Source organism: Chiloscyllium plagiosum, unplaced genomic scaffold (assembly GCF_037043375.1).
Source record: "Chiloscyllium plagiosum isolate Xiang-an unplaced genomic scaffold, Cpla_swu_hap1 HiC_scaffold_1, whole genome shotgun sequence".
Classification (NCBI taxonomy): Eukaryota; Metazoa; Chordata; class Chondrichthyes; order Orectolobiformes; family Hemiscylliidae; genus Chiloscyllium; species Chiloscyllium plagiosum.
This window is the reverse complement of record NW_028270139.1, coordinates 83,400,468-83,425,001: the sequence shown is the minus strand read 5'-3', so window position 1 is coordinate 83,425,001 and position 24,534 is coordinate 83,400,468. Positions and strand designations below refer to the sequence as shown.

The following is a 24,534-nucleotide window of genomic DNA, read 5'->3' as shown; positions in this document are numbered from 1 at the left end:
CTCGACCATGCTCTCAAACAAAGCATTCCAAATCCATACTACTTGCAGCAAAACAAGCTTTTCTTATGACATGATTGCTTCTTCAATTATCTTAAATTTATCTCCTCTGATTCCTGGCCCTAATGCCAATGGAATAGTTTCTCTCTAATCATTCTGAATGGATCCATTATGATTTGGAACACCAATCAATTCTTCTCTCAAACATGAGAAAAAGGACCCTTTTTCCATCTACCCACATAACTAACAATTCTTATCTGTGAAACCATTCTACTTAATCTTCTCTGCAGCCATATCCTCTCTGAAGAGTGGTACCCAAAACCAGACACAAAACTCCAGCCAAAGTTCTACCAACGTTCACTGTAACTTCCTTGGTTTGTTAGTCTATGCCTCTTATTTATGAAGCCAGAAATGCCATAAGCTGGTCCCAATATTTAAATATATAACTCAGGATATAAAAACATTTTAATGACATTTAGCATCATAGATCATCTGTCTTGCATTTGCAATCACATTGTCCAAATGGTAATCTTGGCACTTACTGGAACTATTGTTAACATGCTGGTCTCTGAGTATATGCAATTCATCAAGTAGTTTATCCATTCTCTCCTTCTTGCCTTGCAAAACTTTCAGCTTATTAACCAGCTGGACTTTTTGTTCTGACAAGTGGTCTGATGTAGAGGAACCTCTGCTCCTGGAAACCTCTTGTGTCAGTGACAGACTTTCTGCTTGTCTCCTGTTGTCAGGGACTGACTGTAGTTGCAAAACAACGCATATTGACTAGAGCATGAATAATTTCAACAGAAGCAAATTGCAAAGGTGTTGTAAAACTTATTAAGAACATTACATCAGCTTAAAATAAAAGTTACATCTGCCTCTCGCTTTCTGCAGCTTTCATCAGTTGATCTCACCTTCACATCACCAGGCCTTTCACCTTCTCTCTCCATCAATCTTTTTCCACAAGAGCCCCCCAATCTTTTGTTCAACTCCTCCATCTTGTTCTGCCTTTCTGCAGCTATCTCACCTGTCCATCATCCTTTACCACCACACCTGTTTTCCCGTCATTTCCCCAGCTACTAAGTCCCTTCTCCAGTTTCCCAGAATAAACTAAAGATGGTAGCATAAAGTTGTGTACAACTTTGAAAAAAATCTCAGCCTTCTGGCAATGATAATTTATCATTATGAGATTCCATACCTGGGAGTTCTGGAGCTGGTTGTGGAATCTCTGGATCAAATCATTCAGTTCTTCATTGAGCTCGGATGTTAAGCTTAGTCCCGAGACACTACCAGTTGTCTCAGTTACAACTATTAGGTAACAAAACAAAAATCAACAGTATTTTGCATCCAAAGTATATTTAAGGGTTTTGTTTCACAATACAACTTTGTATTAGTGCTAGTTTATATAACTTTTCAGCACAAAACACTAACTACTAGACAGCATGAAATTTAGTCAATCATCTGCACTTCATTCAATTTTTTGATCAAGACCCGTGAAAAGGGGCTATATCACAAAGTATCGTATTATTCCTCTACTCAAGTGCAGCCACTAGACAATATCTGGCCTAACAAGGAAATTCAAATTGTTATAAGAAATTATGTCTTGGTCTCATCTAAAGTTGCTACAAGCTTCAAAATCTCAGGCTTTTGAACTGAAGATTAGATTGACCAATATATTAGGAATTATAAATGAAACAACTGTTTTTGAAGGGAATTGTTTGCAAGTAGTTCCTTTTAAGTTATCCTTTGGGAAAATTCAAAACATACCATGGTATAGTTTAATACAATCATTTGGAAGTTATCTCAGCAAGTTTCTGGATAACAGGGTAAGCTGCAATAACTATCAGGAATTATAAGACTCTTGGGTTCTCTTCAAGTTTTAGTGAAGTACAACATAAATGACAGGTCAACTACCCTTTCCTTACTTTAGTCTAAATTACATACTGACTTTTTAACCAATTGCCAAATTTAGCCAGTATATGACATTTTATATGCAATGTTTCCACACAGGTATGTAGGATGACAAGTAGGGGTAGGCACAGGTGGCAACTGGACCAGGTAAGTGATGCAGTAATTAGGGCAGGTCAGAGTGGGTGGTTGTGGAGTACCACATCTGTCAAGGGGCAGGAAACATTAGTACATTTTTCATGTTATGGTTCTAGTGGCAGGTCAGGCAAGGGAGATTAGGACCTGAGTAAGGGGTCCCAGGTAGGCAGTTTGGGTTCAGAGGAGGGGACGGAAGGACAGGTCCATGGAGGGTGGGGTAGGAGGGAAACCAAAGACTTGAGGAATAGTGAGTCTAGAGTGGCTAAATAGCATTACAGGGTTTGGGAAGTGTAAGTGGACTGGGGGTGGTATAGCTTAGCAATGTGAGTGTGAAGTTTGAGGTCATTTGATTAGATATTCAGGAGTTAGATGATGAAATTTTCTATGTACTTAATAGTTTAATCTTTCTGGAATAACTACTGATTTAATTTCATCGGAACCCTCATGAATCTTGAAGTTAAATAGATACTTTTGGAGGGTACCTATGGTAGAGAAATTGTCCAGGGGAAACTTCAATTTTTTGGCAATTCGTTTCAAGTCTGCTGCAATGGATTTCAGCAAGGTCTCCACGTTCAACTTCCATCTACACTGGAATAACATCATCCAAAAATGCGATCGTTTTTTCTTCTAAATTCTAGGACACTTAGGTCTAGCTAGTGCAATGCCCATCCAAATCTTCTCTGCTCAGTGAACCCAATTCTCATTCCATCAATTTCAGTTGCCTGATTTCAACCAAGTTTGACTAATGCATTGAACATAACCAATCATTTTAGTTCCAAGCAACAGAACCATAAAATCTGATGAACAGTAGCCAAATATCCTAACATCATATGTAAAGAGATGCTGTACTCTACTTGCTTCATCAATTGAATATAGAACTAGCACCACAAAAAGTACTTTCTGTTATTAAGTTTTTAATAATCAGAACTGAAGCAAGTATGAAATTAAACCAACAAGTCCTCTTTCCTCTCTCAAAGTCAGTTCTAAATCTGCCACATTTGAGGAAAAGCTTTACTTTCCTATTTCTTTCTTTATATCCTTCCTTCACTAAGTCCACATCATCAAGCAAAATTCAATACATCAGGCCAATGAGGGACAACCTGAATCAGGAAAGGACAAGACAGAAATCAGTGATACACAGTCCTCCTTCCTCAAAAGTTACTGCAATATGATCATCTCAAACATGTTAAATATGCCACGACAAATCAAACGTGCATGCTATTGTACATAAATGTGTGGTATACCAGATTCTTCCATTCCAACTATAGTCTGTTCTGCTTTATGCTGCAGTGCCAGAAGTGCTGCCTGTCTTCCTTGAAGTGTCTTTAACTGTTCTTGTTGTTCTAACATTCTCTTCAAAAGTTCATGTTGCTTTTTCAAATTTTCCAATTCTTCTTTTGCGTTCCGATGCTGATCATCTTCCTGAAGATGACATGAAAATCTGCAATTACTTTAAAAAGTAGGTTAATCTACAAGACACGCGAAACATTCATGAGCCCTTATGGCATAAGAGGTATTTGGATCTGAACATAAGAGGTATAGTTAGTAAGTTTGCAGACAATGCCAAAATTGGAGGTGCACTGGACAATGAAGAAGGTTACCTCAGATTACAACAGGAGCTTGATCAGATGGGCCAATGGGTTGAGAAGTGGCAAATGGAGTTTAATTTAAATAAATGCAAGATGCTGCATTTTGGGAAAACAAATCTCAGCAGAACTTAGGACTTTACCATTAAGTGTATAAGGAGTGTTGCTGAACAAAGGGACCTTGGAGTGCAAGTTCATTGCTCCTTGAAAGTAGAGTCACAGGTAGATAGGATAGTGAAAAAGGCTTTTGGTATGCTTTCCTTTATTGGTCAGAGTATGGAGTACAGGAGTTGGGAGGTCATGTTGCAGTGGTTAGGCCACTTTTGGAACATTGCGTACAATTCTGGTCTCCTTCCTATTGGAAGGATTTTGTGAAACTTGCAAGGTTTCAGAAAAGATTTGCCAAGGTTGGAGGAATTGAGCTATAGGGAGAGGTTGAATAGGCTGGGGTTGTTTTCCCTGGAGCGTCAGAGGCTGGCCTTATTGAGGTTTATAAAATCATGAGAGGAATGGATAGGATAAATAGACAAAGACTCTTGCCTGGAATGGGGGAGTCCAGAACTAGACAGTATATGGTTAGGGTGAGAGGGAAAAGACATAAAAGAGATCTAAGGGGCAACTTTTCCACACAGAGAGTGGTACCTGTATGGTATGAGCTGCCAGAGGAAGTGGTGGAGGCTAGTACAATTGCAACATTTAAAAGGCATTTGGAAGAGTATATGAACAGGAAGGATTTGGAGGGATTATGGGCCAGGTGCTGGCTGATGGGACTAGATTGGGTTGGGATATCTGGTCGGCATGGATATGTTGGACCAAAGGATCTGTTTCCATGCTGTACATCTCTATGCCTCTACTCTTGCTTATCGACACACAACTCACTTTTTTCTGTTCATTCATAGGATGTGGACATTACTGGGTAGGCTCATATTTATGGCTCATACTTAATTGTCCTCAAGGTAGTGAGATGCATTCTTGAACTGCTGCAGTCCATATTGTATAGGTACACCTGAAGTGCTATTGGAAGGGCATACCATGATTTTGACCCACAGGGAGAGATGGAATGGTGATATAATTACAGGTGATGATATTCTCATGTTCTGCTGCCCCTGTCCTTCCAGCTGGGAAGAGGTTGAGTTTGGAAGATGTTGTCAAAAACGTCTTTGACAGTTGTTGCAATGCATCGTGTGTATCTCATACAATGCTGTCGCTGTGTCTTGGTGGCAGAGAGAATGAATGCTAAACATGTTGTCACTGAAGGAAGTTTTGAAAAGTGACTGGCTTGACAAGGTTCTTGTTTCATCTGGTTCAGCTGAAGGAAAGTTTACAAAGAACAAGCTGAGATGGAGGACGGCATGCTATGAACAAGCAGAGTTGGAGAAGACTCGCTATGAACAAGTCACCCAACTAATCTCTCCCATTTTTGAAAGGAAACGCTCTTCATCAGTTCAGGGTTAAACCTATTTTTTTGAAAGAGTAATCGAAAGAATATCCCAAGATTCTTTCCTGAGCAAGCTGTGTCTAGAAGACTTCAGTAACTTGACCACATATACCAAAACATCAAACTATATAGCGGGCCAAGTGTCTTTGAAACTCTCTTCCTCAAAAGATGGTTGAAGCAGAATCTTTGAATATTTTTTATCCTGGGTAGATGCATTTTCACTAAGCTTTGGGAGAAAGGTTATCAGGGTTGCAGCAATGTGGCGATCAGCCATGATTGTCTGGAAAGGTGGAACAGGTTTGCAGGGTTATGTGGAAAACTGTTGCACCTGATTCTTAGGTCAGTGCACAAAATGATATGTGGACTTCAAAAGGTTAAGCTACAAGAAGCCATAAGACAACTCTCATAGTATTAGCTGGGATGGAAAGCTTTAATAATGCCATTAGGCGACAATTGCTGAGCAAATCCCTGCTCACTGATGCTCTGTACGAGTTGCACCAGGGCCACACAGCTCCTGATCTCACCACAGCCTTGGTTCAAACATGGACAAAAGAGTTGAATTCCAGAGAGAGGAGACAGTGACTGCCCTTAACATCAATGCTACATTTAACTGCTTTATGTAATCATGGAGCCCGAGCAAAACTGGAGTCAATGGGAATCAGAGGGAAAACTTTCCATGGAGATGGGAGTTCATACTTGATACAAAGTAAGATGGTTGTTGTTGTTGTTGTTGGAAGTCAGTCATCTCAGCTCCAGTAGATTATTGCAGAAATTCATCAAGGTAGTGTCCTAACCCAACCATCTTCATGTGCTTCATCAACGACTTTCCCTCCATCATTAGATGATGAGTGGGGTTGTTCGCTGATGACTGCAAATCATAATTCCTCAAATATTGAAGCAGTTCATACTCAAATGGAACAAGACCAGGGAATAGCAAAGGCTTGGACTGACAAGTGGCAAGCATCATATCTGCCATCTAATTGCTAGGCAATGACCATCTCCACTAAGACAGAGAATTACACTGAATCCCCCACTATCAACTGCTGATTGGGGCACCACTGACCAGAAACTGAACAGGACTAACCATATAAACAATACGGTAACTGGGATTCTCTTGTGGCACAGTGGTAGTGTCATTACCCCTGGACCAGGAGGCCTGGTTTCAAGTCCTATCTTGTCCAGAGGGGTGTAATAACATCTCTGAACATTTGATTTTTGAAAAATAGGTTAAGAGCAGGGCATATGCTAAGAATCCTGCAATAAGCAACTCACCTACTAACTCCCCAAAACATGTCCACCAACAACAAGGCACAAGTCAGATGGTAGATAGAATACTCCCACTTGCCTGGATGAATGCCAGTCCAGCAACACTCAGAGACCTGACACCCCACCAGGACAAAGCAATTCACGGATTGCTGTCACATGCACAAACATTCACTGTTTGAATGCTTGGCATTCACCAGTGACACTCAAAGCATCAGAATGTATCACCTACGAAATGATTTGCTGAAATTCACCAAGACTCCTTACACAGCACCTCTCGAACTAACAATTACTACCACCAAGAAGGACAAGGGCAACAGATAAATGTAAACACTATCACCTGTAAGTTCCTGTCCAAGCCACTCACCATCCTATTTGGGAATATGTCACCATTCCTGTTCTACCAATATCTTGGAACTCCCTCCAGAACATCATTGTAGTTGCACCTACACCAAACACAATGCCGCAGTGCAAGAAGGCAGCTCAACACCACATTCTCAAGGGCAACTAATGCTGGCCCAACTAGCGATGCTCACACCCAACAGACTAATTAAAAAAACTCAAGAAGCCTCATGCCACCTGAGACAAAGCAGCCCTCTTGATTTGGACTGTGATGACTCATTTAGGAAAGTGTTCTGATGCTCAAGTTCCACTATTCCCAGGGTCATCACAAAAGTTAAAGATTTAATCAAAGTAGATGAAGACCCTAATTTATTTGCCTGATAAACTCAAATTAACAGAACACACTGCCGAGATTTCTGTATCCAACAAGATCTACCATTACATTATGAATAATGAAATACTAACGTGTAAACAACCATGAAATGTCAACATATAATTCTACTAGATGAAACACTAACCCTCTTTTGCAGATCACTACACATAGGAGTAGCCCAAAAAGCTGAGGGTTGTGATATGACTCAAATGTAAAATATTGATGAGAACAGTTTTTCCTCATCTAGCCTATTCATTTGTGCTAATGAGCAGTCCAGGACAAGAGGCATGGTCCACAGATTAGTACAAGACCTTTCGAAGAGCAATTTGGAAACACTTGCTCACAGCAAGTGTGGGAGCAGTTTGATACTTTCTTTCTCAAATGGCAATCAACAGAAGATCATTTGTTAATTTTAAAATGGAGGTTCATACATTTTAGAAAGTAAGTGTGGGTGAATTATGCATTGCTACATGGTGTAACTAATAAATTAAGAATGTATGCACACTAATCCTACAACCAATTCCTCAGATCAAACTTTACCACATTCTACCTTTCCTCGTCCTGACGCAAATTGTGGTGAACTATTCCAGTTAGTAAAAATGGCACCATTGAGGTTATGTTACTGAACTAATAATCTCTACCTAATGCTTAACAAGATAATCAAACAACTGTGAATGTTGGAACTCAGAAATTGCTGGAACAACTCAGCAGCTATGGCAGCAGCTGTGCAGAAAAAGCAAAGTTAATGTTTCAGGTCCCGTGACCTAAGATACTACCTAATGTTTAATTGGCATCCCAACTATCACCTTAAACATTCACTCCTGCCCTATTGAGGACAACATAATTGCCTTCTTGTCATATCTAGTTCACTGATGTCCTTTTGCCAGAGAAATCTCCTGTTTGGCCAATAAGTGGTTCCAACTCCAGAGCAATGCAGTTGATTCCTATAAGGGAATATGCTCGAAATGTCGACTCTCCTGCTCCTCAGATGCTGCCTGACTGGCTGTGCTTTTCCAGCACCACACTTTTTGACTGAGATTTGAAATAACCTAGTAAGTCTAAGTTAAGGACAATTAGGAGATGGATAATAAATATTGACCTTGCCAACGACACACAAATTCTATTAAAACACTTCAAAATAGAATAGAATCATAGAATCCCTACACAGTGCAGGTATAAGCCATTTGGCCCACTGAGTCCGCACCGACACGCTGAAGAGCGAACCACTGAACCACAATGCCACTCTGGTGGGCTCTATGAAATAAGAGTGGTTCCATAAATTCTCAATAATGGCAGAGCCAAAGAGGAATGTAAAATACAAAGCACTTGCAGCCATCATTCAGAGACGTGCCAAGTAGACAACTTATTTCAGCAACCATGCAAGGTCCCTTAGAACAAATTAGCCAGTTTTCTTCTAATGTTAATCATTCAATAAGTAGCTCCTACCTTATTAAATCCTTTCATTTCTTGTTTCAATGAAATCACTTTCATTTGCCTGAGGTCCAGGAAGTATTGGCACAATCTAATCACTTCTTATCTCAAGAACCCATCTTGTGAACATTACCTCTAACTCTTCCAGTCCATGAACATTGTTCTTAAATCATGGAGACCAAAACTAAGTACCGAACTTCAGGAACGATCTCACCTTAAGCTCTGTAAAACCAATATTTGCTTTTTCAGGAACTCCAATAACCTTGCAATAAAAACCACAATGTCATTTGCCTTTCTAATTGCTTATTGTACATGCATTCTCTCTTTGCATACTTATCACTTTGTTGAGAATTGCAACATTTAAGAATAACTGTTTAAAAAACCTTTGTGGAATATTTAAACCTGTCAGTGTATTGCCCATTGTCATTTTTCTTTTGGGAAGCCACCAGAATTTGTGAAAAGGGAGGTTAAACAAAATACAAATGTTTTGCCCTCAAGAATACTAGAATGGACTGTCAGTTCTCAAAAATGAGAAGAGTAGCTGCACCATGTAAATTACACAAGAATTAGGAGTACAAGCAGGCTCCAGAGCTGCATATACTGTCATTCAATATACCATGGTTCATTTATACCAAAACCTTTGCCCATTCCATCCCCAAATGCTTTGATCAATCTCATGTCCAAAATTTAATTGATGATCTGAATACAGGTCGTTCTGCTATAACGCACATTTTGTTAATACAAATTTGCAGTAACATGATTGACGAATTGGTGACGCTGCTTCTAAAGCATGAACGTTTAAAGCGTGTGCTGGCTGTAATGTGATTACATCGCCAACACTTTAAGCTCTTAATTTCAAAAGGGTGGTTTTTCTATAATATAGGGTTACACAAGAATGCAACCATCACGTTACAGAAGAACGTTTTGAATTTTGATGGTATTAGGCAAGAACTTTCGAAAGCTGTTTGGGGGCAGGTGTTTGCAGGTAAAAGAACTGTTGGAAAATGGGAAGCCTTCAGCACTCAACTCCTGTAGTATAAAATGACGATTTGCATTTTTTCCAGCTTGAACTGAGAAGCTTCTTCACTGTTCAGTTCTCATTGTCAAGTATGTATTATAATCACTGCAGAGATCGTTTCCACAATCTCAAAAAAACCCCCAAAATACCCATTTTAGGTGGCACAGTGGTTAGCGCTGCTGCCTCACAGCACCAGGACCCAGGTTCAGTTCCAGCCTCAGGTGACTGTCTGTCTGGAGTTTGCACATTCTCCCCATGTCTGCGTGGGTTTCCTCCAGGTGTTGTGGTTTTCCCCCACAGCCCAAAGATGTGCAGCTTAGATGAATCGGCCATGCTAAATTGCCCATAGAATTCAGGGATGTGTAAGTTAGATGCATTAGTCAAGGGTAAATATAGAGCAATAGGGCAAGGGGAATGGGTCAGGGTGGGTTACTGTTCGGAGGGTCAGTGTGGACTTGTTGGGCCAGATGGCCTGTTTCCACACTATAGGGATTCTTTGACCTAATAATTGATTTCTTGATATTAGGATTCCACATGCACAGTACCTGGCATAACGCTCATGTTATTTGGAGGTGAAATAATTTAACAATCGACCAGATGTCAAAATATTCAGTTAAAGGTTCCATATCGTATAATAGTGTAATAGATCCATACAAAAGCATTTTTGATCATATCTGTCTGTTCATGGATAGCATTTCAGGAGGTCTTTGGTTACCAAACAAGCAACGTAAATTTTCCCTTTCAAGAAATATTTGTTCCCATAACACCATATAGTGAGCGACTGTTTCTCCCTTGTTGGACAGACTGGTTTTAGGTTAAAGGATCAGTCATTTTGGATGGAGATAAGAACAACGTTTTTTGCTCACATGTTTATAAGTCATTGAAATTCTTTGTTCCAGATTTTGGAGGATACTTAGTTGAGTATACAGGTAGTTCTTCTATAACATGATGATTGCATTCTTGTGTAATCCCATAATATAGAAAAAAACACCCTTTAGAAATTAAGAGCTTAAAGTGTTGGCGACGTAATCGCGTTACAGCTAACGCATGCTTTAAAAGTTTGTGCTTTAGAAGCAGCGTCCCAATTCGTTTGCTGTAAACAATGAAAGCAATATGCTTTTGAATGTATTCTGCCAGTCTTTTGAGACATACGACCAACCCAGATGAAAGCATAGGGGCACTGAATTCAAAAAGAGGCTTATTCTTCTTTGCAATCGGCTCAATATCTTTTTGGCTTGACAATGGCATCCTGTTCCACGTGACCACCACTCTTGTTGCTGCTGTATGCTGTTTCACCTGTTGTTCAAATTTTTATGATACCTTACTTTGAAGTAGACTGGGGACTTTTGAGGACCAAAACAGGCTGCTTCAGAATCATTCATTAACTTGCACAATATACACAGAGAAATTCTCTGATCAGGGCAGTCATCACGTCATAGGATTGAATCATAGAATCCCTCGAGTACGGAAACGGGCTATTTGGTCCAACAGGTCTACACCGACCCTCTGAAGAGTAACCGACCCAGACCTATTCCTCTACCCTATTATTCTACATTTATCCCTGATTAATGCTCCTAACCTACACATCCCTGAACACCATAGATAATTTAGTATGGCCAATTCACCTAAGCTGCACATCATTGGACTGTGGGAGGAAACGAGAACAAGAGGAGGAATTCCACGCAGACACGAGGAGAACGTGCAAATTTCTCAGAGGGTCATCGGAGGCAGGGATCGAACCCGGGTGTCTTGTGCTGTGAGGCAGCAGTGCGAACTACTGAGCCATTCTGATGAACCCTAATGCAATATCACGCCTGCACTGTGAACAGATAGCTAGGAATTCATTCACAAACCTTGAAACGTCATAAATCTGAGCAGCTCAGCAAGCAATTTTATTTAATCGCCATTGGCTTAATTTTATATAAAAGGTTCCACCTTCTTGACAAATTAATTTTAAAATTCATAAGGGAAAATAAATTAAGAGTCATCATGTTTAAACAACGAGATTTTCATACATAATCTAATTCCCAGTTTTGTGGTGTAAACAACCAGGCCAAAACAGCATGTTCCACAGCAACACATTTCAGATGGGTTTAAATATGCCCTTACATTTGAAATCCAAGAAAATAATTAAACCATAATAATTAAACAATAATTAATGTTTGCATCAGCTCATCCACCACCACCAACCCACCAGCCTGCTTTTTAACTACAAATTTGAAAAATTAAAGTTATCTCAATGTGCAATTGCACAAGTACATTGACTTATTCAACGTTGTGCCAAACAAAACATCATGTTTGAGCAGCCCACGGTTTTCCAAGTTGCAACCCTACTTATAGATAGGGTTTCTTAAAATCAATGTCATGAAGTACATTGTCAAATTTAAACTTAATACTTCAACATATTCCTTGCTTGTTTATGACCTCATTTTTATCATTCTCACCTTCCCTCAACATTTCTCAACCTACTTGGTCTCAAAGGTAGCTCAATTTGAGAGGCTCGTTTCAGAATTACAAAATAAAACCTGTAATACACTTCTACTTACCTATTTTTCATGTTAGAAGTGTCGTGACACTAACAGCTCAAATTTGATAGATTAAAGATTCTACCAAGATTCAGGATGCTGAGGCCCAAAAATGTAAACATTAAACAGGATACTTCTTTTTATTTTCCCCACAAAAGATCACAAACCAACATCAAGGTTTCAAATTGTGTTAATTCAGCCATCTAAATTAGCCTACGATGAGGCCACTAATCAAGATTAACAATTGGTATCAAACTTATGCACAATTCTTCAGATGTTAAGAGTTTTGACCATGGACAACTTTCAATGTGTTGGTTCTCCTACTCCTTGGGGTGTAATAAAAATTTCCATATGGCAGCACAAAGTCAATCTCCTACACGTAGGTACAGGCTTTCACAAGTTCCTTTCTATTTTACTGACACCAAACAGGAAGCCCTGTATCTAGCATGATAAGTTACATCTTAATAAGTTTTGTAAAACGTAGTATCAACTTTTAAAAGAAATATTTTCTTTTGTTACTTGATCAACAATTATTGATGTGAATGGATTAGTTGCCTGAATAGGGAAGCTACAGATTGAAACTAATATCCTAATTGGACATAAACTTAGAGAAACCTTGTTGGGAGGAAGGTGTGGCAGGGAGAAAAGGGTGAAAAGAAGTACTTTTAAGTTGACATACTCAAGTATAATCTTTTGTTTCAATGAATTGGTCAATTGATTAGACTTGAAATATTTGATTACAAGTCGTAATAAACATTTTTTTACGTTTCTGATAGAATATATAAATTAAGGTTCCATGATTGTCTTCACAAAATTAAGGCTCCATGATTGTCTTCACGGTACTAGGTAACTTTCAATTAGTGTTTCAATCTCAAAATTAAAATAATTCTAACTAATTCAGATATAACTCTTACATGCATTTGAACAGCTGCCAATAAGAAAAAAAAATCACCCAAATAATGAAATCAACTTAAAATTATAAAAGGATCAGCAGAACAAAAAAAAACTTTAGACTTGAAAGTTAATAGATTACATGTTTCAAGGACTATGCAATGAAATGGTACCTTGGAGGAAATTCCATGTTCCTTGCCATTAATCCCACTATGCCAGACTCTCCTGTCTTTCAGACCAAGCCTGTCAGTTTCCCCTTTTGGAGTTGAAGTAACTGAAGAGCCCTGTGCTTGGGAGGCTGCATTTCCTAGCTTGTCCTCAATGCAGGGCCGAACACTCAGACTACGAGATGCCTCCTTTATTAAACAGTTTAGTTAAGACATTTATGATTAAAACGCTCATGAAACCCAAGATAAGCAACTTTTAAACAAAATCTGCTCTCACTTTAATACACTTTGTTTAATAAAAGCAGTGTGTGAGGATAAAATTCAGTACAATCTATCTCCAAAATATGCTATCCACAGTAGACTGCAAACATGTTCTAAAGTCCAGGTTATAAAATCAACTGCACTTAACTTAGTATTTGCAAACATGACTTCCACCTTACCGTTGCATCTGATGCCTCAGACTGAACATCTAGATTTAGAGATGTACTATCAGCAACAGAACCAGATCCCACTGCAGAGTCCGTTGTGCCAACTTCATCCTCCTCATTCTCTCTCGCCTGAAACAATTTTTAGAAAAAAAAACCATGTCAGCTGAACATCATAAATAAAAGAAGTGGTTTTCGTAATCCATACTAAACGTGCACTATAACATCCAAAGACTCATGCAGCATGGAAATAGATCCTTTGGTCCAACAAGTCCTTGCTAACCATGTTTCCCAAACTAAACTAGTTCTACCTGCCTGCGTTTGGGCACACCATATCCTCCTGCAATCCTTAAAAATTACAACACAGAAAGTGGCCTTTTGTGATCATGTCTGCCCGAGTTCTTTGTTGGAACAATCCAAAACATAATACTATCATCCCACCCTCACTATAATTGGCAACCAAGTGTTCTATACAAATTCAGTACCAATACATCTACTTAAAATACACCACAAGCTAGGGTCTTCACTGAATTCGACACTATAATATTTTTAGCCATCATAATCAATGGTATGGTGATACTTATTTTTCCACTAGAAATGTGCAAATGTGTGACTTTCTTGAAATATCATAATTAAGGGGACACATTGAAATATCATAATGAAGGGGATTCAATCATGCGAGATTGAATCTCCCATCTCCTCTGGTTCTACGCATAGATGACCGCGTTGATCTTTAAGCAGCCTTATTCTATCCCTAGTTGCTCTTTTGCCCTTCATGTACTTGCACAATCTCTTGCAATTATCCTTCACCTTACCCTGATGTAATAACTGCACAGAGGCTGGTATCCCATCACCAAGTCACCCTTTATTGACGTGTCCACAGTACACTGGCTGTGGCCAGCCAGCTCTGAGTCTATGCCTTGAGTTGAGGAGATTCCAAATCCCCTGTTTATATTGGTCAGCCAGGACTTCGTGATTGTCAAGAGAAGAGGGATTGAATCCCCTTCTTATGTCTAAGTTCCACCCATAGGAAAGACATTATTAAACTGGAGAGGGCACAAAAAAAATTTACAAGGATGTTACCCGGACTGGAGAGTCTGAATAGGCTGGGACATTTTTCCCTGGAGCAGAGGTGGTTGAGGGTTGAACTTATGGAGGTTTATAAAATCATGAGGGACATAGATAAGGTGAATAGCATAGGTCTTTTTCATAGGGTAGGGGAGTTCAAAAAGTGAGGGCATAATTTTAAGGCCAGAGGAGAAAAATTTAAAAAGGGACTCAAGGGGCAACCTTTACACACAATCAGTGGTTTGTATATGGAATGAACTGCCAGACGAAGTGGTTGATGCAGGTGCAATTTCAACATTTTTAAAAAATTTGGATAGGTACGTGAATAGGAAAAGTTGAGAGGGACATGGACCAAACACAGGCAAATGGGAACTAGTTTGGGAAACCTGGTTAGCATGGGTGAGTTAGACTGAAGGATCTGTTTCTGTTCTTTCTGATTACGAATCCCCAAAAGTGCAATAAGTTAAAGCAGTTCATGCACAACCCCACTTCATTCCAAACACCCAGTCATGAACTTACATGATGCCGAGACTGCACAACAAACAGTAATCTTAAATGGGATTACCAAATCAAATGCTTAAGAAAGCAAATAGTTGGTTTCACACCATTTAACAAATAACAAACAGAGTGCATGGATTATGAAAAAATCTTACAAAATATGTTAATAGTTCAAAATTCCATGAACTACCATCATTCTAACATAATGATCTATGGACTTTAACCAAAAATTCATGATGCATTAGACCTTTAATTTCTATTCTGTAAATTTTGCAAGATCCAGCTATTATTTGCAGAACTAAATTGTTGACAATTGTGTAATCCATTTATTATTTTTAAATTGATTTTATTTCAGCCATTGCCAATAGCCAGGTCATGAATTATAATCAACTGTTTTATCTGCATCATTAAAAGTGAAACTAACACCATAATGATTTTTCGATAAACAAATTATTTGTCTTCAGGAATGAGATCAACTGAAAAGGTTCAAATATTTTGCATCAAGGAATCATGTACACATTAGAGCACAAAGTAGCAAATTCACTGTAGTGTCTTCTCACTACCTATGATGAAACTCTAATGCTTTCAGACTGCGTCAATGTTGTTAAAGCACCATGAATTAAGCAATTGCAAACATTTTATAAAAAACTGCAAAAAGGAGACAAAAGGTCTAATCTTTTTATCTTGCACACATCATGAATAAGATGCAAGAAAGAGACTTGAAAATTGGAGACTGCCAACCTCTGCTGCAATTCTAGTGTATCATGAAGACTCAGCAGAATCTTCATGCCTGTTTCAAGAACAATTACTTTTAGCTAATTCTTCTTCATGTATTTTCATGCCAATGTTGGCCCAACGAATGAGCACCCTCTTCTCACACCATACAGCTTAACATCCTTTTCTTCAAGACTGTTTCATGCAAACTCATCCCTGATGGGCCCAAGTTGAAAATCTTTGGCTACTTGCCTCCTTTTAGCAATTTTAAGCTCTGTATTGTGAAACAATCACTTAGAAAAGATCTAATTAACTTAGTGTTGAGAACTTTACATTTATGAAAATGTTCAATTTTTACACTTTCATAGATTTCAATGACTGATGATATATTCAAACTTTATCTAATCTACTCAAAAAAAATATAAAATATCCAGCATGGGGATGGAGAGGAGGTGGTAAAGAAAAAGAGATAAAAAGACAAAATTACAGTAAGGTGCTAGGCAATCACAAAAGTACTCCAGTCAGTTGCAGTAATAATTTATAGATTTCAAACTCAAGTCATGTCCTCAAATTTGTGATCAAATAGCATACTTCGGTTTGTGTGGATAAAATGTCCAACCAGCAGTAATGGGGAGTAGAAAAGATTTTCAAGAAGGATTCTTTTCTCATCTAAGAACAATTTGTTACAAACCAGGAAAATCACATACTAATCCTTCATGAAGATGGAAGATGAAGATTTTACGACGTAGGTGTTAGCAATGTTTTATGAACAAATTTACACACACACACAGGAGCACAAGTAGGCCGTTTGGCCCATCAACTCTGCTCGACCATTTAATTAGATCAATGCTAATCTAACAATCCTCAAATCCACTTTCCAGCCTCAGACTCCAATCCTGGATTTCATGATTGAATTAGAAATCTGCTTATCTTAGCTTTGAATATATTTAACGACCCAACCTTGATAGCTTTTTGCAGAAAAAAGTTCAACAGATTCACAACCCTCAGAAGAAATTCTTCCCCATTCTGTCTGAAATAGTTGATCCCTTATTCTGAGATTATGTCCTCTGGTTCTAGGCTCTCCCTCAAGAGGTGGCAATTACACAAGACTACCACATCAAGCCCTGACAAGAGTCTTATGTGTTCCAATAAAGATGAGGCTTCTTTATGATCAATATTCTATAACATGTTGCACTTGTATCGAAGGATGGTAATTTCCTCCAGAATAATTTCATAAAGTAAATCTACATTGAAACATAGGCCACAATTTCTGAAAACATTCCAGTAACATTCATTCCATGTTACTAATGAACATCAAACTTGGCTCTAATGTTCGCCATTTGCAAACAACCGGCTGAGACCATCTCTTTACTCATCCGATGTCAGTCATTTCATTGGCTGAAATTACACTCAGAACCAAAAAGCATAAATCAACTTCAAGAGAGAAAAGAGAACTGATTGGAGCAGTAGAAAAAGAGTACAAACCCCATGCGCTACATTTTATGGGTTATGAAATCAAATTCCGTATGATTATGCAAATAAGCCAGAAATACATTCATTTTATGACAAAAAACTGCCAAAGTTCTAAAACATACCAGCATTTTCTGTAAAAATTTCATGTAGGATTTTTCTTGTTCTTTCAAATGGTCTATCAGCTGAGACAAGCGTTCAACATTAGCAGATCTTTCATTTTTTTCCATAAGGTCATCTCGCATAGAATGAGCTTTGCTGATATAATCCCGAATCTGGATGAGCCTGCTCACAACCTATTAAGCAGAACAAATATATGCAGTCTGTTTAAAAAAGTGCAATTTCTAATTGATTGTCGGTAGACTGAAAGAAGCAAAAATGACCCTTAGTAGAGTGATATGCTCTTGTTGAATGCGAGAGTTTAGGGAGAGCTTACATGATACTGACGATTATACTGCAATAAATGCCACTGGTTGCAAATCCTATCAGATAGAATAGATCAGTTATAGAGACAGTTAGAGGCAATGAGGAAATTACAAGAACAAGGGGGTGTGATGGATGGCGGTTATAGGAAGGGAGAAAATTTGCAGATACAGTCACATAGATGGGTTAATTCCAGGAAAGGTAGGCAGGTACTGCAGGACTCTTGTGTGGCTATCCCTATTTCAAACAAGTATGATGTTTTGGGAAATGTAGGGGGTGATTGATTCTCAGGGGAATATTGCATGAACAGCCAAGTTTCTGGTATCAAGACAGGCTCTAATGCGACGAGAGATACGCCGGGTTCCAAGAGATCAATTGTGTTAGGGGACTGTCTAGGCAGAGGCAAATACAGACATTTCTGTGGTCAGGAGCAGAAATCAGAATGGTGTGGTGCCTCCCTGGTGTCAGGATCAAGGATGTCTCACAGAGGGACAGAATGTTCTCAGGGAGGAGACGGCTCAGCAGGAGGTCACTGTATACATTGGAACTAATGAAATGGGAAGGAGAAAGGATGAGATTCTGAAAGGAGAATATAGAGAATAAGGCAGGAACGTAAAAAGGTCCTCAAGAGTAGTAATACCTGGATTACTCCCAGTGCTGCGAGCTAGTGAGAGTAGGAATAGGAGGATATAGCAGATGTACGCAAGGCTAAGGAGCTGGTGTATGGGAGAAGGATTCACCATTTTTGGATCATTCAAATCTCTTCAGGGGTAGAAGTGACCTGTACAAGAAGGATGGATTGCACCTGAATTGGAAGGGGACTAACATACTGGCAGGGAAATTTACTATAACTGCTCGGGAGGATTTAAACTATTAAGGTGGGGGCGTGAGCACCAGGGAGATAGTGAGGGAAGACATCAATCCGAGACTGGCACAGTTGAGACAAGAAGTGAGTCAAACAGTCAGGGCAGGCAGGGACAAAACAGAGAACAAGGTAAGACTGATAAATTAAACTGCATCTACTTCAATGCAAGAGGCCTAACAAGGAAGGCGGATGAGCTCAAGGCATGGTAAGGAACAAGGGACTGGGATATCATAGCAAATACTGAAATATGGCTGAGGGATGGACAGGATTGGCAGCTTAATATTCCAGGATATAAATGCTACAGGAAGGACAAAAAGGGAGGCAAGACAGGAGGAGGACTGGCATTTTTCATAAGGAATAGCATTACAGACGCATTGCAGGAGGATATTTCTGGAAATACATCCAGGGAAGTTATTCAGGTGGAACTGAGAAATAAGAAAGAGATGTCACCTTATTGGGATTGTATTATAGACCCCCTAATAGTCAGCGGGAAATTGAGAAACAAATTTGTAAAGAGATCTCAGTTATCTGTAAGAAGGGGATTTCAACTTTCCAAACATTGACTGGGACGACCAGAGTGGTAAGGGTTTAGATGAAGAGGAATTTATGAAGTGTGGACAAGAAATGTTTCTGATTCAGTATGTGGATGTACCTACGAGAGAAAATGCAAAACTTGATCTGCACTTGGGAAATAAGGGCACGTGACTGAGGTGTCATTGGGGGAGTACTTTGGGGCCAGCGACCATAAGTCTATTTGTTTTAAAATAGTGAGGAAAAAGGATAGACTAGATCTAGTTCAAAATTGGAGGAAGGCCAATTTTGAAAGTATTAAGCAAGAACTTTCAAAAGCTGATGGGGGGGCAGACATTTGCAGGTAAAGGGATGGCTGAAAAAAGGGAAGCCTTCAGAAATGACATAACAGGTCCAGTGACAGTATATTCCTGTTAGGGTGAAAGGAAAGGCTGGTAGGTGTAGAGAATTCTGGATGAATGACAAAAGAAATTGAGGGTTTGGTTAAGAAAAAAAAGGAAGCATATGTCAGGTATAGACAGGGTAGATCAAGTGAATCCTTAGAAGAGTACAAAGGCAGTAGGAGTAGACTTAAGTAGGAAACCAGGAGGGCAAAAAAGGGGACATGAGATAGCTTCGGTAAATAGAATTAAGGAGAATCCAAACTTGTAAATGGGTTTTTACAAATATATTAAGGACAAAAGGGTAACTAGGGAGAGAACAGGACCCCTCAAAGATCAGCAAGGCGGCCTTTGTGTGGAGCTGCAGGAGATGTGGGAATATTAAATGAGTAGTTTACATCAATGTTTATTGTGGAAAAGGACATGGAAGATATAGACTGTAGGGAAATAGATGGTGACATCTTGCAAAATGTCCAAATTACAGAGGAGGAAGTGCTGGATGTGTTGAAACACATAAAAGTGGATAAATCCCGAGGACCTGATCAGGTGTACTCCAGAACTCTATGGGAAGCTATGGAAGTGATTGCTGAGATATTTATATCATCGATAGTCACAGGTGAGGTGCCGGAAGACTGGAGGTTGGCTAATGTGGTGCCCCTATTTAAGAAAGGTGGTAAGGACAAGCCAGGGAACTATAGCCTAGTGAGCCTGACGTCGGTGGTGGGCAAGTTGTTGGAGGGAATCCTGAGGGACAGGATGTACATGCATTTAGAAAGGCAAGGACTAATTAGGGATAGTCAACATGGCTTTGTGCGTGGGAAATCATGTCTCACAAACATTTATTGACGAAGTAACAAAGAGAATTGATGAAGGCAGAGCAATGAATGTGATCTATATGGACTTCAGTAAGGCGTTCAACAAGGTTCCCCATGGGAGACTGGTCGGCAAGGTTAGATCTCATGGAATACAGGGAGAACTAGCCATTTGGATACAGAACTGGCTCAAAGGTAGAAGACAGAAGGTGGTGGTGGAGGATTGTTTTTCAGACTGGAGACCTGTGACCAATGGCGTGCCACAAAGATCGGTGCTGGGTCCACAACTTTCCGTCATTTACATAAATGATTTTGATGTGAGCATAACAGGTATATTTAGTAAGTTTGCAGATGATACCAAATTTGGAGGTGCAGTGAACAACGAAGAAGGTTATCTCAGATTGTAACGGGATCTTGATCAGATGACCCAATGGGCTGAGGAGTGGCAGACGGAGTTTAATTCAGATAAATGCAAGGTGCTGCATTTTGGGGAAGCAAATCTTAGCACAACACATACACTTAATGGTAAGGTCCGAGGGAGCATAACTGAACAAAGAGACCTTGAAAGTAGAGTAGCAGACAGATAGGACAGTGAACAAAGTGTTTGGTGTGCTTTCTTTTATTGGTCAGAGTATTGAGTACAGGAGTTGGGAGGTCATGTTGCGGCTGTACAGAACATTGATTAGGCCACTTTTGGAATATTGCGTGCAATTCTGGTCTCCTTCCTATCAGAAAGATGTTGTGAAACTTGAAAGGGTTCAGAAAAGATTTACAAGGATGTTGCCAGGGTTGGAGGATTTGAGCTTTAGGGAGAGGCTGAACAGGCTGGGGCTGTTTTCCCTGGAGCTTCGGAGGCTAATGGCTGACCTTATAGAGGTTTACAGAATCATGAGGGGCATGGATAGGATAAATAGACAAGGTCTTTTCCCTGAAGTGGGAGAGTCCAGAACTAGAGGGCAGAAGTTTAGGGAGAGAGGGGAAAGATATAAAAGAGACCTAAGGGGTAACTTTTTCATGCAGAGGGAGGTATGTGTATGGAATGAGCTGCCGGAGGAAATGGTTAGGCTAGTACAATGGCAACATTTAAAAGGGCATCTGGATGGGTGTATAAATAGGAAGAGTTTGGAGGGATTTGGGCCGGGTGCTTGCAGGAGGGACTAGATTGGGTTGGGATATCTGGTCGGCATGGATGAATTGGACCAAAGGGTCTCTCTGACTCTCTGATTTGATTTGTTATTTTCACTGTTTCTTGTTGCATGTGACACGTTATATTGCATGCTAACCAGACAAATCATACTTTACATAAATACATCAGGGTGATAGACAATGCAGCATATAGCATTACAGCTACAGAGAAGGTGCAGAGAAAGATCAACTCCAATATATGAGAGGTCCATTCACATGTCTGATAAAAGCAGTGAAGTGGCTGTTCTTGAATCTGTTGTATCTTCTGCCTGATGAAAGAGGATAGAAGAAAGTTTAACCGGGATGGGAGGGGTCTTTGATTATGCTGGCTGCTTTCCCAAGATAGTGGGAAGCACAGACTGAGTAAATGGGAGGAAGCTGAATATGTGTTGCTGGAAAAGCGCAGCAAGTCAGGAATCTGAAGAAGGGCTTATGCCCGAAACGTCGATTCTCCTGTTCCTTGGATGCTGCCTGACCTGCTGCGCTTTTCTAGCAACACATTTTCAGCTCTGATCTCCAGCATCTGCAGTCCTCACTTTCTCCTAAATGGGAAGAAGGCTAGTTTTCCTGCTAGTCTGAGCAGCACTCCCAACTCTCTAATTTCTTGCGGTCTTGGGCACAATAATTGCCATACCAAACTGTGATGCATCTGGATAGGATGCTTTCTACATCTATAAAAATTGATAAGAGTCATTAAGGAAATGCTGAAATTCCTTACCCTTCTGAGGCTGTAGAGGTATTAATGAGCTTTCTTGATTGTAGCGTCGACATGGCCATTGGTGAAATTTACTCCTACAAGCTTGAAGCTCTCTACTACCTTCACCTCAGTACCATTGCCCTCCACTCTGCTTTCCCAAGTCCATGACCAGCTCCTTCATTTTACTGACATTAAGGGAGAGATTGTTGTCTTTAGACCATGCCACTAAGCTGCCTGTCTCCTTCCTATACTCTGTCTCAGTGTTGTTTGAGGTCTGACCCTCTACAGCGGTGTCATCAGCAAATGTGTAAATGGAGTTTGAACTGAATTTGGCCACACAGTTGTGAGTGCATAAAAAGTGTAGCAAGGGACTGAGTGCACAGCTTTGTGGGGCATCAGTATTGAGGATAATTGTGTAGGAGGTGCTGTTGCCTATCCTATGTGATTGCAGTCTGCGGATTAGCAAGTCAAAGGATCCAGTTGCAGGGGGAGAGGGAGCAGAGTCCTTTGTCTCGTACTTTGGAGATGAATTTGGTTGGAATTATGGTGTTGAAGGCAGAACTAAAGTCAACAAGTAAGAGTGAGTTGTAAGGTAAGGGAACCGTGGTTTACAACAGAAAGTGCATCTCTTGTTATGCGTTGATGAGGCAAGATGGTTCAGATGAGGCGATGGAGAGTTACAGATCAGCTAGGAAGGGTTATAAAGAGAGAGTTAAGAAGAGCAAAGAGAGGACACGCACAGTCTTTAGCAAGTAGAATAAAGGAGAACCCTAAAGCTTTCTATAGGTATGTGAGGAATAAAAGGATGATTCGGGTAGGAATAGGGCCAGTCAAAGACAGAAGCAGGAAATTGAGTGAGGACCCTGTGGAGATCGGAGAGGTGCTAAACGAACATTTCTCATCGTTTTTCACTCAGGAAAAGGAGAATATTGTAGAGGAGAAGAATGAGGTACGAGATATTAAGACTAGGAAAGATCGAGGTTAGTTATGAACAGGTGTTATCAATTCTAGAAGCAGTGAAAGTAAACAAGTCCCCTCGGCCGGATGGGATTTATCAGAGGATTCTCTGGGAAGCTAGGGAGGAGACATCAGAGCCTTTGGCTTTGATATTTGAATCGTCATTGTCTACAGGTTTGGAGGATTGCAAATGTTGTGCCCTTGTTCAAGAAGGGCAGTAGAGATGACACAGGTAATTATAGACCAGTGAGCCTTACTTCTGTTGTAGGAAAGGTTTTTGGAAAGGATTATAAGAGATTAGATTTATAATCATCGAACAAGCAACAATTTGATTGGAGATAGAACATAGAACATAGAACAATACAGCACAGAACAGGCCCTTCGGCCCACGATGTTGTGCCGAACATTTGTCCTAGCTTAAGCACCCATCCATGTACCTATCCAATTGCCGCTTAAAGGTCACCAAAGATTCTGACTCTACCACTCCCACAGGCAGCGCATTCCATGCCCCCACCACTCTCTGGGTAAAGAACCCACCCCTGACATCTCCCCTATACCTTCCACCCTTCACCTTAAATTTATGTCCCCTTGTAACACTCTGTTGTACCCGGGGAAAAAGTTTCTGACTGTCTACTCTATCTATTCCTCTGATCATCTTATAAACCTCTATCAAGTCACCCCTCATCCTTCGCCGTTCCAACGAGAAAAGGCCTAGCACTCTCAACCTATCCTCGTACGACCTATTCTCCATTCCAGGCAACATCCTGGTAAATCTTCTCTGCACCCTCTCCAAAGCTTCCACATCTTTCCTAAAGTGAGGCGACCAGAACTGCACACAGTACTCCAAATGTGGCCTAACCAAAGACCTGTACAGTTGCAACATCACTTCACGACTCTTGAATTCAATCCCTCTGCTAATGAACGCTAATACACCATTGGCCTTCTTACCAGCTCTATCCACCTGAGTGGCAACTTTCAAAGATCTACGAACATAGACCCCAAGATCCCTCTGTTCCTCCACCTCACTAAGAACCCTACCGTTAACCCTGTATTCCGCATTCTTATTTGTCTTTCCAAAATGGACAACCTCACACTTGGCAGGGTTGAACTCCATCTGCCACTCCTCAGTCCAGCTCTGCATCATATCTAAGTCCCTTTGCAGCCGACAATAGCCCTCCTCACTATCCAGATGGTTAACATGGTTTCGTCAAGGGCAGGTCGTGTCTCACAAACCTCATTGAGTTTTTTGAGAAGGTGACCAGGCACGTAGATGAGGGTAGGACAGTTGACAGGGTATCCAGTATAAGGTTTCACATGGTAGGCTGTTGGAGAAAATTCAGGGGCATGGAATTGAGGGTGATTTAGCAGTTTGGATTAGAAACTGGCTTTCTGAAAGAAGACAGCAAGTTGTGGTTGATGGAAAATATTCAACCTG

General features: G+C 40.1%; 1 protein-coding gene across 7 annotated transcripts in view; it reads right to left on the bottom strand.

Annotated features, from left to right (window-relative positions):
* The window catches only part of pcm1 (pericentriolar material 1), a 149,608-nt gene that overhangs the window by 109,497 nt on the left and 15,577 nt on the right, over positions 1–24,534 (bottom strand). For 5 of the 7 annotated variants that reach the window (XM_043689917.2, XM_087988539.1, XM_043689942.2 and 2 more), the window contains exons 5-10: positions 17,375–17,545; positions 13,515–13,631; positions 13,081–13,263; positions 3,285–3,462; positions 1,193–1,302; positions 540–750 (exon numbers count right to left, since the gene is read on the bottom strand). In XM_043689917.2, the coding sequence (XP_043545852.1) occupies positions 540–750; positions 1,193–1,302; positions 3,285–3,462; positions 13,081–13,263; positions 13,515–13,631; positions 17,375–17,545 (970 nt within the window). The remainder of the gene's footprint in view (positions 1–539; positions 751–1,192; positions 1,303–3,284; positions 3,463–13,080; positions 13,264–13,514; positions 13,632–17,374; positions 17,546–24,534) is intronic. The other 2 variants (XM_043689969.2, XM_043689977.2) reach the window with 1 other exon arrangement.